A 17,008-nucleotide genomic window follows, 5' to 3' on the forward strand; every position below is an offset into this window, starting at 1 on the left:
AGCGTTGAACTATGAGTTGATAATTTGATAAGATTGTATAAGAGTTATGAAAGTTTTGATAGTTTTCACAAATTATGAAGTTTTCATATTTATGAGAAAAAATATAATTTAAGACATTCAAATTGTATGTCCAAACAAAATTTCAACTTCAACAAACCTGATTTAAAATGATGTCCAAATTAATAAAATATCTATAATACTCCTTTTATGACATTGAGAACTCTTAATTAAGTTTTAACCGTTCACATACTCCAAGAGATATAGCAAGAGAATAGCTTTTGGAACTTTCGTCTTTTGGGGTATAATTTATCTGCATTTCTGACACTGAAAATCACTATAGTTAATATTCATTAAAAGCTTTTTCTGTTTTTACACTCCAATTCATTTTTCCAAGTCCTACGGCTATTATGATTCTCTTTCTCTGTCAAATTTCTATTATTGTGTTAAAACCAAAATTTCTATTATTGTGTTAAAACCAAAGCTCGTTTTCTTGTCTTCTTGCTTTTTCTTTGGACCAACCATTTATAATAGAGATAAGGGTCAAAAACACATCTCAACTATCACTGTTTTTTGAGTTTCATACCTAAACTATCAGAAGTTTGATAAAACTACCTAAACTATCACTATCTAGTTTGTAAAACACACCTCAAATTATTCTTGAATAGCATGTGATCTACACTCTCCATTTTATATAAAAATGTTGCCAAGTGTAGTCCACGTGGATAAGTAATGTCACAATGGCACCAACATGGAAGTTAAAAAAAATTATTTGTTTTAAAAAACAAACTGAAAAATAATAATTTTTGTTAAAAAATATCAAAAATTATAGAAAATAAAAAAAATAGTTTAAAAAATGGAAAAGTTATTTTTTTTAAAAAAAATAAGAAAACTGATTATTTAGTTTTCACATTTTTTTTTTTTAAATCAACTTTTCCATTTTTTAAATCATTTTTTTTCTGATTTTCTAAATTTTTTTATATTTTTTTACAAAAATTATTATTTTTTCATATATTTTTTAAAAATCCATATATTTTTTTTAAAATGCTGATTTTGTAAAAAAAATATACATTAAAATATTATTTTTTTAATTTTCATGTAGGTGTCACCATAGCATTACCTATGCCATGTGGACAATTTTTTTGAGAAAATTTCAGCTTCACTTGCCTTTTGGAGAGTGAGTTCACACATTTAGTTCAGGTGTGTTTTGCAAACTAGATAGTGATAGTTTAGGTAGTTTTCTCAACCTTATGATAGTTTAGGTATGAAACTAAAAAAAAAAGTGATTGTTAGGGTGTGTTTTTGACCCTTATCTCTTTATAGTACGAACGATTTTCTTCTCTCCTTGAGTTTTTTGAAACCTTTTGAGTTTCATATAGTTTGTTTTTAAGTTTTCTGAGAGCAATGTCATAAAATATAAAAATTTAGTATATTCATCCTCACTTAAAAAAAAATATTAGAAGCAAAAACTCCATAAAAATGTGTACATTTGCAGTGAAGCAGTTTTTCCTCCTTTTTCCCGTGTGAAATGTGTACTTTTCACATTTTTTGTATTAAAAAAAAAGAATATATATTGATATTTTCAGGTGTGGAAAATAAATAACTAAAATCGCAAAACGAGTATGAATAGTGTACTTGTTAGGCCAAGAATTTAAAGAAATGAGCTCAAGTTATGTGTTCGTGTCAATCTCATCCTATGATGTTTCTTTCTATTTCTTTTCCACATCTTATGATCCACACTAATTAATAATGACAGAAAATATAGTTATCGTCACAACAAAATATTGAATTACTTATAAATAATTTGGGATTTTGAAGTTTTCAGAAATCCTATAGAATAATACTTATTATAAACAACAACAACAAAGGAACATTATAAATGCATAGCCATGGACATCACATAGGGATCGAATCCACCTATAGTAGAGGTAGGAGACTAACAAAACATAATAATTCCACGTAAATAGTAGCACGAATGTTTTCAAAACTAGCCAAATTATTACACAAATCATCTTCATTTTAATTTCTTCCATCCCAATAACTCAGTTAGCAGGACCTCCTCCATCTTGATACAGCATAGCATCAATCATATCACCATCTTGTAACCCAAGCTTCATATTGTCCAATAAACACACACACACACACACACAAAAAAAAAAAAGTAAACATGAGGGCTATGAACGTGTAGCTAGAGTGTTAATATATCGAATTAATAATAAATTAAATATAATCAGGTTATGTAGATTTGTGTCTTACTTCATTTACGGTCCTTCCCGACCGAAGCCGTTGGTTATCGAAGAAGAAGCGAACTGTTTTGTAATCTATTATTTGTTTTTTCTTAGCATATGCCTTGAATACATCCTTCATAAGTGAACTAGGATTGGCTTTGAAACCACAAATAGTACCATCCTACAAACAAACAAACAAACAAAAAAAAAAAAAAAAAACACATAAAAAAGAGAAAAGAACTTAAAACTTTTAATAAATTTCTTAGATTAGAAATGTAATTCACAATAATGCAGGAAAAGATGATAGTGCAACGATGACCAAAAAATATATCTGTAGTTTTACAGTACTTCAGGTGCAGAAAAACCTAAAATCATGACTTGTCATCATTCATGGTTAGCATTTTCTTCTCTTTTATATCATCTAAAATGACGGAGAATAAAATAGTAGGGACATTCCAAGTGCATTTTTTCAAGTTTTTGCTGCCTTTAAAGAGCAATTTCTGATTATATTTTTTCAAAAAAAATAATATTGTCATCCCAAGTGCCCTTTTGTCGAAATTTTCATGTTTATTTAACAACTACAGTGCAGTTTGAACAAAGAAATAAAATAATAAAAGAACATCAAAGAAACAAACTACAAAATGCAGTCCAAACCACACACAAAGAGGCGGGGCAAAGATTTTTAATTTATGGTTTCTAAGTCACAATTCTTTTTCGTTTATTGGGTCCAAAATATACTATTATTTATACATACCACATGATTTTTTAACACAAATATAGGGATGGTTACTTACACACACACATATATATACATATATAGAGATAGTAACTCCTAAAAAAAAAAAAAAAGGTAACTAAGGTGAAATGAGGAACCTGAGATTTTATGTTAAGAGTTAAGTTGATTTTCTCACTTGGTTCTTCAAATGGTCTTTTGTTTCTCTTCTGTTCTGCCATTTTCTTTCTTCTTTTTAATTTCTTGGAAAAAAATAGAGAGGGAATTAAGTGAGGCAAAATAAGAGCAATTGGAAGAAATATAAGGAGAGATGAAAAGCTAAAAAAGGAGTGAAGTAAACACAATGTCACAAAAAGTACAAAAGTTTTTCTTCCCATATTGGTGTATTATCCAGAAGCAGAAGCAAAGGGAAAAGTAGTTCAATTTTTGCTCTATTTAATTAGAAACAATTACTAAGAGGAATAAGAATATGCAGAAGAAACCAACCCAAAAAAATGAAAACTTTCATCACATCATATCTTTAAAATCGTTTCTTTCAAATCATATACTTTGAAACAAGAGGCTTTTGGAAAACAATAATCCAAATTTAACTAGGCATAAACGGTAAAGTTGTCCTCTTTGTAGAGTAGGATAGGGTTGCATAAAATAGATCCACGTGTCCGCTCCTTGGGCATACCCCGTGCGCATAATTAGTTTTTGACCAAGAAGCCATTTTTAGTGGTTTAACTTTTGCTCTGTTTGAAAAGAATTACTCCCTCCGTCCTAATTTATGTGCATTTTTCGTTTTCCGTGAGTCAATTTGACTAATTTTTTAAGCTAAATTCGACTAGATCAACTCAATATTTTAATATTAAAATTTAAGTATTTAAAAACTTGTCCATTTGAAAAAATAAGAATCCTAGAAGGATTTTATTAAAGTAGCTAGTTCAACTTTTGCTCTGTTTGGAAAGAATTACTATTTAGGAAAAAGATTACACAGAGGAAAGTTACCAAAAATAAATACATTTATTTCAAAAGTTTTTCCCTTCTGATCATATAGTGTCACGAGTAAAGGTATAAATTTAACCCTAATATTCAAAATATTTTACTATTGGTAGTTCAACTTGCTCTGTTTGGAAATAATTGTTGTTGAGGAAAAAAGATTATGCAGAGGAAAGCTTGTCCTTTTTTCAGATGAATTTTTAACAAAAAAATATCCGTTTAAGTTTGGAGGAAGGTGTAATTATATTCATAGATTACTTTTTTAGAGATGGCCTATATTATGGTGAGTTGCTTCTCAATTTGTTAGCTTGTTGGAAGCAATTAATGCTAGAGTTGTGTTATTTAATTAGGAATGATTCATATAAGAATGTCATTTTCAGATTTAATCTGAAAATTAGTTCTCTCTCAGACTGAAAATTCAATGGTGAAAATAAGGCGGATTCAGGATTTGAAATTTATATATTTCTAAAATCACCTCAAATTTATAATAATAATAATAATAATAATAATAATAATAATAATAATAATAATACACAATTAAATATTTATAAGACATTTATTGAATTTAGTGGAACGGGGTTCGAGGAAGGGCTTGATCAATGAACGTGACTTTTTCAAATTAGCAATTTTTGGTAACTAAGAGGTTTTTATTAATCACCAAGTGCATCATTTACAGCTCCATAGCATAGCCAAAACACAGCTAGCTATCTAGTAAGTAATCTCTACAAAAGAAACTCAAGCCTATTGCTAAGTACTGTTACTCAATCAAAATTTATAGTTCTGGATAAGGTCTCGAATGCCAGGGGTAGCTCGAACAGTACAGCAAATTAGCAATTTCACTTGCTTTCGAGAACTTAAGCCGATTATGAGCTTTATAATTTGGTTGATTATTTTTTTTTTTTTTTATGCAGATTAAGGGTGTACACGAACCGGGTTGGTTCAACTACCAAATTAAACCAATTATGTCAGATTTTTAAATTGATAAACCAAACAAAACCACTAAAAGTTGGATTTTTTGACTTTGGGTTTTTTCAGATTTTTCGGGTTTTCTTTTTCCGGAAAAATCTTCATACAAAATATAACTTTTACTTCAAATATTTCTTTAGTACTAGTAAGATTAAACTATACAATTAAGGTGTTTCTTAAGAAAATAACAAAAATCTGAAAAGGAGCGATGACATTGTAATAAAATATTCAACAAAAAAAATATTATTTTCAAGCTTGAAATAATATGTTAAAAGACAAAAATTATGAAAAAAATTGAGAAATATTTATAAATTACATCATAAGTAAATCTTTTATGCATAAATATATTAAAAAAATTTATACATGTAATGTTGAGTTGCTTTGGTTTGGTTTGACTTTTTTTTAGTTAAATTAAACCAAACCAATTATGGGCGGTTTTTTTTTTTTAAATAACAAAACAAGTCAAACCAAACCACTAGTCGGATATGTTTTTCGATTTGATTCAAATTATCTGTTTGGGACGGCTTGTCGATTTTCCTTGTCCACCCCTATTGCAGATGCTTCAATTGGATGTAGTCGTTAAAATACGATAAATAGGCTTTAACTATTAAGAAAAAAAGCATTTGGAAAAAGTAAAAAGATAGACTTGAAACAGAAGGAATACTAAGAAATAAGAATATTACAAAACTTTAAAAAAATTAAAGATTAATCTGGACCTTCATTCTGATTGAGTGAGTTGCTTCCTCCTGTGCATGACATTAATTAAGTCTAGGAAAACATAAGCTATCCAATAATGGTGGATTTACAGGACTATACACAATTTCGAATCATTGGATCTAATTGTCTAGGAAAACATAAGCTATCCAAACATGTTGAATTTACAAGACTATACACATACTTGGAATCATTGGATATAATTGTCTTAACTAATTGTTTTTGTTTAAGATTATAGATAAAAAAATCACGATGCCATGGTTCATGAAAGATAAGTTCACCATTTTCAGTCCACCACAAAAGCTTATAATTGTGTTTTACATAATAATCACAAGAAGCTGATGTTATGTTGCAAAGTTTCATCCATTCCAATCGATCTTGTTCCATGATCCAGATGTCCAATTTCATACCAAAGGATCCACCACCATATAAAATAAGGCGACCTTTCAGAATAGACAAGCGATACAACTCACTTTCACCTACAAAATCCGGTACAGGAAGTTCCTTCAATTCACTTCACATCAAAGTATATGATTGTAGAAGCTTTACATACATATTGACCAAGATTCTGATTTAGAGACCAATATACACGGCCATCAGTGCTAGTTCCATGACTACAACTCTGCAAGTATATGATTTTGAATCAATTACTCGTACTAACCTAGAAGGGAGACGTTGCTCTAATAAAGGGAGAGTTGTTTTCTTTGTCTAAAAATCCCTATTCGCAGAACAGACAACATAAAACGACTTATAGATCAATATAACCTTGTAGTCATTAGTAATGGAATCACAACACAGCCCGCTAGGATAAGGACGTGAGGAGTTGTTCAGATATGAACATTCGAGAGTTTTTTGTTGTCTAGTCGATGGATTCCACAAAACAAACTTCTCGTAGGCCATAGGTCTTACTAATATATAGTACCAAGCCATCGTGTGAGCATAACACTTCAGAAATCGCCAAAGGCGACCATCGCGATTCTATGACAAATTGGGGATTATCCAAATCTATAAACTCGAATTCCTTAGTATTAAATCTTTGTAACATCTTTTCACGTCCCAAAAGTTTGGAGAGATCCTGGTATGCTTTCTTGAAATCTTTGTCGTATGTTATAGCATTTCGTGACTTAGAAACAGATCGAAAACGTAAAAAAGATTTAACAAGTAGCCTAATAAGGATGCAACAATATATGATATCACATGGAAGAATGGAGGTATCATCTTCAAAGGCTAATTTCTTCTTTGACATTATAATATAATGTCTGCAGTTGGAGATGAGTGGCTTAACTGGGGACAATTTGTGGCGGAAGAAAAAACAGATTTCTATTAGGGTTTATTTATTTTCATCTCAGTTATATTTATATGTAGGAAAGGATAAACAAGTCCGTCAATGGATAGGAGAAGGATATTAATATAAATTAAAGACATATAATGATGTGGGAAAAGAAATTTTTTTTGCCCCATAGTATCAATTTTATATTTCAATAAAAATGGCCCACTTTCACAACAAAAATGTAATTCCATATTACAGAGAAGGCGTAAGGCTATAAATAACACTTTATGTCTATTTGGAGAAAATATAAACTTGGAATGACTCATATTTCTAATATTATCCGAAATAACCCTTTTATATAAGGTTTAGACATTATCTAAATTAAGTGTATAATGTTGTATATCGTGTGTATAAACACTGTTGCAACAAACAAAAAAAAAATGGTTGGCGATGCGGATGTAAATTAAACATATGGCTATGTGGATGTAATACTTTATGTTGGATTGTATATTATTAAAATAATCCCGTCCATAAATCCATAACATTTTGTTTTTTTTTTGCATAAAATGAATGAGTCAATCCTGATCCATTTTTCTTGATTGATAAACAAAAGAAGTATAACGAGGTATAGGCGGATTCATGAATAAAACATTGTAAACAAAGGTAACCTTACAACTTTATTTATGAATCAGAAAATATTACAAAACTAAACGGACACAATTTTTCGTTTCCTCTTGTGCGTGACAATTTTTGGAAAATGTAAACTATCCAAACATGTTGGATATTCATCACGACCATACTCATATCCAATATTATAACCGGATATAACACCTTTAATAACAAATTTTTGTTTCTTAGGATAATAAATGGAAATTTGGCTATTCTTTGGTCCTTTAAAGATAATTTCACCATTCTCCGTCCAACACAAAAGCCTACTATGTCTTAACAAAATAATGCTCGCTCGCACAATGTTGATGGTACGTAGTGAAGTTTCATTAACAATTTCCAACCATCTTCTTCCATGATCCACATGTCCAGATCGGTTTCATTACTCCTCAAGTCAGTGGATTCTCCACCGTATAAGCAAAGGCGACCTTTGAAAGTAGTCAAAAGAAATAACTCGTTATCATCACCTACAAAAATTGGTGCTCGAAGCTCCTTCAGTTTTTCTAACTTTGCGTCATAATATATAATTGTAGAACCTCGTCTTACATACGGGCAAAGCTCCGGATCCAGAGACCAATATACACAACCCTCGGTGGTAATTCCCTGACAGCATATATATGATGACCAAAAATTGTTAGTAACTTGTTTTAAACTAGAAGAGAGACGTTGCTCTAACATAGGGAGAGTTGTTTTCTTCGTCCAAAAAGTCCTCAAGGAGTAGATAAGATAAAACGGCTTATAGATCAATATAACCTTGTAATCATCAGTGGTAGGATCATAACACAATCCACTAGCATGAGGAATTGTGTAGCTGTTCAGATATGGACATGATGCAAGCTCTAGGCATTGTCTAGTCGATGGATTCCACAAAACAAACGTCTTGTAAGCCCTACGTTTCTTTAATAGTACCAAGCCATCGTGTGAGCATAAGACATGAGCACGTTCGAATCCCTTTAGAGGAAACCATTGTGTCTCTGTGGCAATTATAAGCTTGAATTCGCTGCTACAATATTTCAATAACAAGAAGTTTACACACCCCAACGCTTTCGATTGATTGCTGTGAGTTTTCTTGAATTTTTTGTCGGAGATTACGTCCTTCCATGGTCTAGAAACAGATCGAAATCGTAACAAAGATTTAACAGGTAGCCTAATAAGGATGCAGAATAGGATATCACATGGAACATTAATAGTGTACTTATGCGATTTCTTCTTTGACATTATGTCTGATGTTGGAAAAGAGTGGCTTTCTTTTAGGGTTTATTTCTTGAGTTCCGTGTAGAAAATGATAATAGAATTTCAAGACTTGATGTTGTGAACAAAAAGGATTCTTTTCCTTGTACAAAGAGGAGGAAAAAAAAAAGGTGCCCAATAAAAGAAGTAAAAATGTACACGTATATAGTTAACAATTCGAATAAGTATTTTTTTAATCCCTTCAATTAGAAGGATTCTTTCCTATCAAATAGAGGAAAATAGTTAATTATAATATATATTATTTACCTAAAGTTAATATTTTACTACCATAAACTAATACGATTTGGTATATTAGTTTTCCATCCTCTAATATTAGACAAAAGAATTGCATATTTGCAGGAGAAAAAATAAATATATATATATATATATATATTCGGTAATCATCGGTTGTAGAATTATAGCACAAACCACAAGCATAAGGAAGTATTAACATATGGACATACAAGAATTTTGTATTGTCTAGTTGATAGATGCCACAAAACAAATCTATCGTAGGCCATTTGTGTGTATAATAGTACCAAGCAATCATGTGAGCATAAGAATTGAGGACCGTAAACCAAAAAAAAAAAAAAAAACATATAATTAAATTTATTTCAGAATCTAACAAAATAGATCAAATTGTGCCTGTTTGAGCTTGCTTACATTATCAATCCGAGCACAATTGAAGAATGAGTGTTGCGATAGGTTAACAACTAAGGTAAAACTAGTCAATTTGTGATGAATTCGCACAAAAAAAAAAAATAAAAAAAAAAAATAAGGCTCCAACTTATTGTGCATGTGTGTTTTTGCTCATATTGTCGATCTAAACACATATAAAGGAAGAGGGTTGTGATAGGTTAGCAGCAAACGTAATACCAGTCAATTTGAGATGAGACGCACAAAACATATTAGGTCCTCCACTTGCTTGGTATTGAGACGTAATAGTTGTGGTAAAAGAAAGTAAGTAAACCTTCATTTGCACCACTGTGAAATGCCCAACTATAATGTTGGTACAGGAGGATCTTCATTTCTGATAAAGGATACTTAAAGGTCGTAAACTTAGAGAACATACATTTGCAACATTGTTTGATCTTGGTTCAAACAGATGTAGAAAAAGGAGAAACATCACAGAAAAGGTGGTAGAAAAAGTACACTGATTGTGTTCATGTATTACTCATCATCCATTCCACCTCCCTTGTATTGCTTTCCATAGGCAATCCGTTCACGTTAGTAAAAGCTCGTGGTCTCTTCTTTAGAGCGCCAATTCCATTTGACTGCAAGCAGTCTTCAAGAAAGCAGTCGCCAAGTCTGGCAGGCACGTGGCAAGCATTCTTGTTCTCGATACTCGGGCCAATCTCGGGTAATGATGGGATACTGACGATCCCTTCACAGTCGTTTGCAACCTTCATTGCTAATTCCGAAAGCTCTTCCCTGTTCACTTCTAGGCCATTCGATTCAATGGACTGGCTATTAAAAGCCTTACAAGCTTTTTCAAGAATTGATTGTAAGTATTTTCCTTGGGCTTCTATACGAAGCTGTAGGCGGCGTTGTACCTGTTTTGGTAAACCACAAAGATTTTAGTTAGAATATAAGAAATGTGACACAAAGTTACTGATGTATAAAAACTTGATAAGAAGCTGGTGTTGAATTTTGTCTGTTAAGGAAGCATGTTGCACTAACGCATACGACACATGAGAAACAGCCAAAGTCATTTGACAGGGATAGAACCACAGTGATCGTCATCACAATTCCAACAAAGAACCACTAAGGGGCTATTCGGTTGCTGGTTAGAGAGTGAATCATTCATGTATCACAACCAGCATAAGCAGTACTAAGTTTGGTAACATTTTATTTGCTATGTATAAAATTCACATCACCAATATGGTGTTTAGTTACCAATTTACAATCCCACATAACTAATACATATACTCCTTCCGTTTCAATTTATGTGAACCCATTTGACTGAGCACGACACGACATTTAAGAAAGAGTAAAAACTTTTGAAACTTGTGGTTCAAAATAAGTCTTGAATATTTGTGTGGTTGTAAATCATTTCATAAAGTGAATTTGTTTCCAAATTAGGAAAGAGGTCATTCATTTTGGCACGGACTAAAAAGGAAATAGGTTCACATAAATTGAAACAGAGGGAGTATAAGTTATGAGGAAATCCATGTATTATTTTATGCAAAGATAAGAGATGGAATAATTAATACATGAATAATGAATAACTAAACCCTGCATAACTCATTCTTGCATTACTTGTACCTGCATAACTCTAACCACCAACCAAACAACCCTTAACTTTATGTTGTTATAACCTTGATAAGACTAATGTTGCAGTTGGTACGAGTTGAGGAAGCAAGTTAGACCTTGACATATTACACGAGAAATGGCCAAAAGTCACCAACTCAACCTGGCCAAATGTTATCAATGTGTTCACTCGTTAGAGCAACCTACTCTGCTATTGTTCACCACTCTTACCCATTGTACAAATAAAACAAAAGGACAGAAAAGGGAACACCAGAAAAAAAAAACATAGAGCAAAGCTGACTGAAAAAGATATTCAAGATTATGTCTAATGTGAGCACATTTTTTCAATGTGGAGATGACACATTTTTTATGTCCAAACGCATACTAAGTACAGTACACTACAATAGAGCAAGAAGAGGGGTCGGACCAACCTCTAGCTGCTCATGTAGTCTTCGCTGGACTTCCATCTGTACTCGCAAAGCCTCAGTTACTTGTAAGCCTCTGTTAAATAAATTTAAGAGAGCTCAAAGTCCATGCAAACCAGAAAGAACAAAGTTTGCCACAAAAATTCTAAAAGACATAACATACTCATTTATATCTTGTGCAATAACTCTTGATGAACCAGATGTAGAGGAACCTGTATCTTGACTCTCTGCTGGACATGACACTGCAAACACACATCCATTTCAGCATTATCTTTATCCGAAGACTATTCTTCCTTTACAACAACAACAACATATCCAGTGTAATCCGAAGACTATTCTTCCTTTATTATGGAGAAATTATATAGCATACACTTCTTTTATTTATATAGTTCCCTCAGAGGTGTCATCGTCATTCGTACATCTTTCTTATTCCATGACATTCAGTCATTTAAATAACAAAATATGCATCAATAACCGGAAAACGTGCACCCTAGATGGAATTTCCAAAATGTTTTCTATAGCATAGTAAATTTAGACCCTTGTGATGTAAATTTGGACCACCTTAGTTCAGAGAATTTGCGAAGATTGAACCACCTTGTGATGTAAATTTAGATCCTTTAACCAGTAGCTATCTGTTTTATCTTTTTTTCTTCACTTAATACCTCCAGTTCTGAGAGCTCGTCATTTTTGTGTCTCTCCACACTGTTCCCTACACTCACCCACCTACCGCCCCCCACCCCAACCCCCTAAAAGAAACACCCAACAAAAAACTTCTGGGATCGGGGAGAAAAGAAACAATATCCAGTTTTTAGGGCAGAAACTTTTACAACCAAAAAAAAAAAAAGATTAGTTCATAACAAAGAAAACACCACATATGTAGCAATATATGCTTAAGACTGTTTATCTTTCAACACATTAGACTGGTATAGAAATAAATGTCCAAGATTATTAATAATGCACTAGAAATCATGTCCTCTTTATGCATGTGCATACTTCTATAGCAACAAAAAATTATTTTCAAAATCAACTACCTACTAATTTAAAGTACTGCTTATTCCTAGGGACAATTAAAGAATAATAAAGTGATAATGCTTAAGGAGTTGAAGTAGATCAGAAAAACCAAATCTTATCCAGACAAGGTAAGAATAGGAAAACGGGGAGATTCTGACCGTGAACAAATAATGACTGTCGTATTTACTGGAAAATATGGAACTTACTGGATGTGTTTGACATTTTATTTTTAGCATAAATGAAGTAACTCAGCAGCAACTCTAATCTTTTCCTTGAGTTTCAAATTACACTTATATATACACTATTTTGGATTTAAAAAAACACAGGCAACTTACAAGGACACTGAACTAATTAAAGCAATTTCCAGGAAACTGGTGTATTTAATGCCAAGGTCTTCTTACCGTCTTTGGAATTCTCAGTTGCCTCTTTAGCAGATTGCTTCCCCAGGCGGTATTTCTGCAAGGAAACGAAGATGTGGATTTTAATACCCCCCTGCAAACTTAATAAGCTGCATCTTTCTAAGTTTTATCCAACTGTCGCAATGGATTATTAGTGATACCTTTCTTAAAGGATCTGATTTAGTTATTTTTTGCATAAAACTGAGAGCTTAATCGGATTGTACTCCATCCTCGTTTTGCTAACATGAAATGCAGAATGTTAAATCAAGGAATCACTATGCCATATTGAATCCTCTTCCACTGGCGTTAAGCTTTGGAACGGCACCAGTAATAAATTTAGTTGTAATAAAAACAATATTTTGAAGCTCACATTAAGTTGGTCCTACTTATGGGTGTCAAATGGGCGAGTTGAGCTGGATTTAGGGGGGTTAAAATGAGCTGAGTGGATAAATGGGCGGGTCATTCCCCCAAAAGTTATTTGGCCTGAAATGGGCTTGGCTAAAACGGGCTGAAATGCAGGTCATAACACAACCCGCTCAATTCTTACTAAGTTTTAATTTCTTTGTTTGTTCTTGTATAATTTTTTAAAGTCCTAATAAAAAAAAAATTCCTTTATTATGGCTATATGTAACATATCAAACAAACAAACAAAAATGTCTTTTTGAAAATATTTTGACTAGGTTTCTGTGGGTCAATTTGGGCTGCATATCAGTCCAATTTTTAGATGGGCTAAAATGCGCTGAGCTAGTCCCGCCCAAACTTGAACGGGTTGGGCGGTCATGTTTTCATGGGTCACCCCCAGTCCTACCTCATTTTCTGAAAGACTAGGTTAGAACCAAATGCAAATTGTGATCAGAAAATGCAAGAAGAAAACATACCTGGAGATGTGACTTCAAATGGTATAGGGTCAGACCTTTCACCCCCATTGTTCTCATAATTGTTTTTGGTGTTGCTTCTGCAAAACGAAATGACAGTCCCATATTTAAAATTATGCTACTGATATACCTTATTTTAAGTAAGAGTACATGTACGTCTGATAACGTTAATCCAATTCAACTTGAAATGTAAAAGCTATTTGCAATTAGAAAAATATCATGCAGTGAGATATTAATACATGAAACGTTTCCTTTATGGATCAATTTACTAGTTCCCTCACTCCAAAATCTACCAAGTTTCTTTTAACTGACCCTTGGAACTTCTAGACAGTTAAAATAGCATAAATTTGGAATTCAGAATGGCTCTTCTTTAAATGTTTGCCGAGTGAAGTTTCCACGAAAGATCATCAGAAGAAGGATTGTATTTATAATTTAACATACAATTCTCACATATACTGATAAAAAAGAAGAACCTTGTACAGAAAAGGTGAAGCCCAACAAGTGATAGAAGAATTTGGAGTTCATTGTACCGAAAAATCACAACCAAAAACTAAAAGAAAGAAACATGTATCAAAGAATATTACAAGAAAAATACAGAAAAGTTTATCTCCTCGAAATATTGTCAACAAGCACGAGTTCCCATCACCATTTACTTTTCATGATGATATGCTTACATGTCACACAATTCACACCAAGTAGAAGTAAACTCTGCAGAAAAATAGCACTATAAAAGAAATACAACAACTATGCAACGCGCCCGAGGAAGTTGGGTTCGGCTATATAAGTCCTTGCTATCCATGTGACTCCATTTAAACATGTTTTCAATCAGCTGTATAAATAAATAAGAAAACAAAATGACAAAGTTTTTTTAAGAATACACCGAGTCCTCAAACAAATCGAACATTTGCTGCCGCCATTGAAAAATAAGTAGAGTTTCACCTTTATTAAATGAGAGGGTCAAAAGCTACATACATACATCTCTATCAACAAGACCCACAATAATCATGATACTCCATAATAATTAGGTTATTAAGAACATAAAAGCTTTGTGATAGGAAAAAGAATGTACTTTGCATAAGGAAAACAAAAGTTCCTTAAAATAACATAATATGACTATGACCCTTTCTTTCTTTTTAAGAGCTAAAGAAAGGAAAATCACCAAAAGAAAAAGAGAGACAGAGAGAGGGTTATGTAAAGCAAATCAAATGGCTTGCTTTTACTAGTCTACAATACATGACTAGAAGAAAAGTTCAAACTTTAACCAAAATTACATAATACACAAAAGAGTATGACCATAAAAAGAAAAAGAACAACTACTAAAGCATAATGTACATCACACCCCTTGGGGTGTGATTCTTCCCCGGACCCTGCTAAAGCGGGATACTTAGTGTACAGGGCTGCCCTCAGTAAATTAAAAAATTATACACACTCCACCTAGGAGTATGGTATATTTTTGTCTACAAGACAGTTTCAAACTTTATAAAGAACCAAAACCATTATACACAAAGATCATGACCATGAAACAGTTAAAACTACAGAACTACTGGTACTGCAGAATCATGTACAGCACATATATCCATAAAGTTCCAATAAGTTCAAAAAAGATACTACACAGAACAATAAATTATTATAATTCTAAAAAAAATCAAAATCAAACTTCAATCATGCAACAAATATTAAAAATAGAAAAATGATCAAAAATACCGCCCTATGCTATACGAAATATCTTAATTTAACCCTATACTATACGAAATATCTTAATTTAACCCTCTACTATACGAAATATCTTAATTTAACCCTCTATTATATTTAACCCTCACCACATTTCAAAATACTTCAAGAAAAAAAAATTCCAAATTACCCCTATTCTTTTAGTAAAATTTAAAATCACCCTCCACTATACTTCAACTTGTAGCTGAGGATACATACCACATTTGCTAACAGAAAGTAAAATCAAGATATTTTTTTACATTTTTCCCTTAAAAAAAAAAAAGGCAGATTCAAAAAAAAAAAAAAAAAAAAAAAGGAAATGTTTAACTTACTATCAGGGCCACCAAGTTGAGTAACAGCGTCAACAAAACGTTCATGGAGTTCAGCTGTCCACCTAAGACGTGGCTTAGGATCACTTGTTAAAACTAAACAAGCATCACCTGGCAAATTTGTACCATCAATTGAAAGATTATGATGATTAATATGATGGTGATTAAAATAATCCCCACTTTCCTCAATACCCAAATTCCTTATAGGCAATGTTGAGTACATTTCTTTTTTTTTTTTTTCTTCTTCTTGAAGAACCAGAATCTTGAAATGTCCTAAAAATGAAGAAAATTTATTAAAGGTTGAATCTTTTTGAGCAATAAACTTAACTATTTTTTTTCTTGATGACCCCAGAATCTTGAAATGTAATAAAAATGAAGAAAATTTCTTAAAGGTTGAATCTTTGAAGAGCAAGCACTTAACTATGTGGTGGGGAAAAAAATGGGGTTTGCCTAAAATGGGGATTTTGGGTATGTAGTGAGGGAAATGTGAAAATTTGGGGTACCCCAAAAGAAGAAGAACAATGGACAGATTGCCCCGGGGGGGTTAAAGAGTGGGGGTGTGGGGTATAGTGTGGGGAAAGGACAAGACAGAGTTGTCTTGTTATGTGCTGTCCTCCTCTTGTCTTTTTTTGCTGTCTCTGTCTCTGTGTTCCTCTCTCTCTGCAGTCTGTATGTTTGTCACTAATATTTGGCACAAATATCATGTTTTGTGTCATTTTACATCATATTCTTATGACTTTTATCGCTATGGCTTAATTCATGATGCAATCGTCATATTTGAACTTATGTCATTATATTTCATGTGTATAGGTATGATGATGACAAACGATGAAAAACTGTACTTAAAGTGATTGATTTTGGAGCATATGACGATTAGACGAGGTGACGAGTCGAAAACCACAAGTGATGAACTAAAAGGAAAAAATTGAACTGAAGGTCTCGTTTTTCATCCGCATCGCGTGAAGAAAGCGGACAAAACCAGCCCAAGCATTACCATCAGGTTAAAGCGGGAGGCCTCAGGACATTACGCTTTTCATCCGCATCCTGGAAGGAAAGCGGGGTTCTACGCAACTTTTCCGGTTCGACTAGGATTAGGTTTACTTATTTTTTATTTTTACTCTAGACTATATATAGACGTTTTATTAGCTGAAAACGTGTGCTGGGATTATTTCAAAGACTTGTAAGCCACCGTTCTATTTTCTCTCTCTAGGTTTATTTTATTTTT

The 17,008-nt window shown here is 32.5% G+C and overlaps 3 protein-coding genes across 4 annotated transcripts; all 3 read right to left on the minus strand.

Moving 5' to 3' along the window:
• Window positions 1-1,900: 1,900 nt before the first annotated feature.
• Window positions 1,901-3,258, minus strand: LOC132067909 (small ubiquitin-related modifier 2-like). The gene is made up of 3 exons (XM_059461315.1): window positions 3,099-3,258; window positions 2,254-2,406; window positions 1,901-2,108 (listed from the first exon to the last, which is right to left on the minus strand). The coding sequence occupies exons 1-3, from the start codon at window positions 3,177-3,179 to the stop codon at window positions 2,040-2,042; spliced, it is 303 nt and encodes a 100-aa protein (XP_059317298.1). The 5' UTR covers window positions 3,180-3,258; the 3' UTR covers window positions 1,901-2,039.
• A 4,573-nt stretch (window positions 3,259-7,831) lies between these two features.
• On the minus strand, window positions 7,832-8,773 carry LOC132061015 (F-box protein CPR1-like). Its single transcript, XM_059453900.1, has one exon. The coding sequence runs from the start codon at window positions 8,771-8,773 to the stop codon at window positions 7,832-7,834; it is 942 nt and encodes a 313-aa protein (XP_059309883.1).
• Window positions 8,774-9,686: 913 nt separating this feature from the next.
• LOC132059831 (protein PHR1-LIKE 3-like) lies at window positions 9,687-16,297 on the minus strand. 2 transcript variants are annotated; one of them, XM_059452744.1, is made up of 7 exons: window positions 15,787-16,297; window positions 13,748-13,824; window positions 12,873-12,927; window positions 11,624-11,702; window positions 11,467-11,536; window positions 9,938-10,338; window positions 9,687-9,815 (listed from the first exon to the last, which is right to left on the minus strand). In XM_059452744.1, the coding sequence occupies exons 1-6, from the start codon at window positions 16,004-16,006 to the stop codon at window positions 9,949-9,951; spliced, it is 891 nt and encodes a 296-aa protein (XP_059308727.1). In that variant the 5' UTR covers window positions 16,007-16,297; the 3' UTR covers window positions 9,687-9,815; window positions 9,938-9,948. The 2 variants fall into 2 exon arrangements, with proteins under 2 accessions (XP_059308727.1, XP_059308650.1); XM_059452667.1 differs by having other exon boundaries at window positions 9,687-10,338; window positions 15,787-16,296.
• Window positions 16,298-17,008: the final 711 nt, after the last annotated feature.

Source organism: Lycium ferocissimum, chromosome 1 (assembly GCF_029784015.1).
Source record: "Lycium ferocissimum isolate CSIRO_LF1 chromosome 1, AGI_CSIRO_Lferr_CH_V1, whole genome shotgun sequence".
NCBI classification, from domain to species: Eukaryota; Viridiplantae; Streptophyta; class Magnoliopsida; order Solanales; family Solanaceae; genus Lycium; species Lycium ferocissimum.

What these genes read in the sequence shown, in the direction of transcription:
- LOC132059831 (XM_059452744.1), bottom strand. Translation starts at nt 16,006, where the DNA reads ATGTACTCAACATTGCCTATAAGGAATTTGGGTATTGAGGAAAGTGGG. An exon ending in ATTTGAAGTCACATCTCCAG is followed by an intron (nt 12,928 to 13,747) that starts GTATGTTTTCTT and finishes GTTTCCTTGCAG; the next exon opens with AAATACCGCCTGGGGAAGCA. An exon ending in GACTACATGAGCAGCTAGAG is followed by an intron (nt 10,339 to 11,466) that starts GTTGGTCCGACC and finishes TTACCAAAACAG; the next exon opens with GTACAACGCCGCCTACAGCT.
- LOC132061015 (XM_059453900.1), bottom strand. Translation starts at nt 8,773, where the DNA reads ATGTCAAAGAAGAAATCGCATAAGTACACTATTAATGTTCCATGTGAT.
- LOC132067909 (XM_059461315.1), bottom strand. Translation starts at nt 3,179, where the DNA reads ATGGCAGAACAGAAGAGAAACAAAAGACCATTTGAAGAACCAAGTGAG. An exon ending in CTCTTAACATAAAATCTCAG is followed by an intron (nt 2,407 to 3,098) that starts GTTCCTCATTTC and finishes GTTTGTTTGTAG; the next exon opens with GATGGTACTATTTGTGGTTT. An exon ending in CGGGAAGGACCGTAAATGAA is followed by an intron (nt 2,109 to 2,253) that starts GTAAGACACAAA and finishes GACAATATGAAG; the next exon opens with CTTGGGTTACAAGATGGTGA.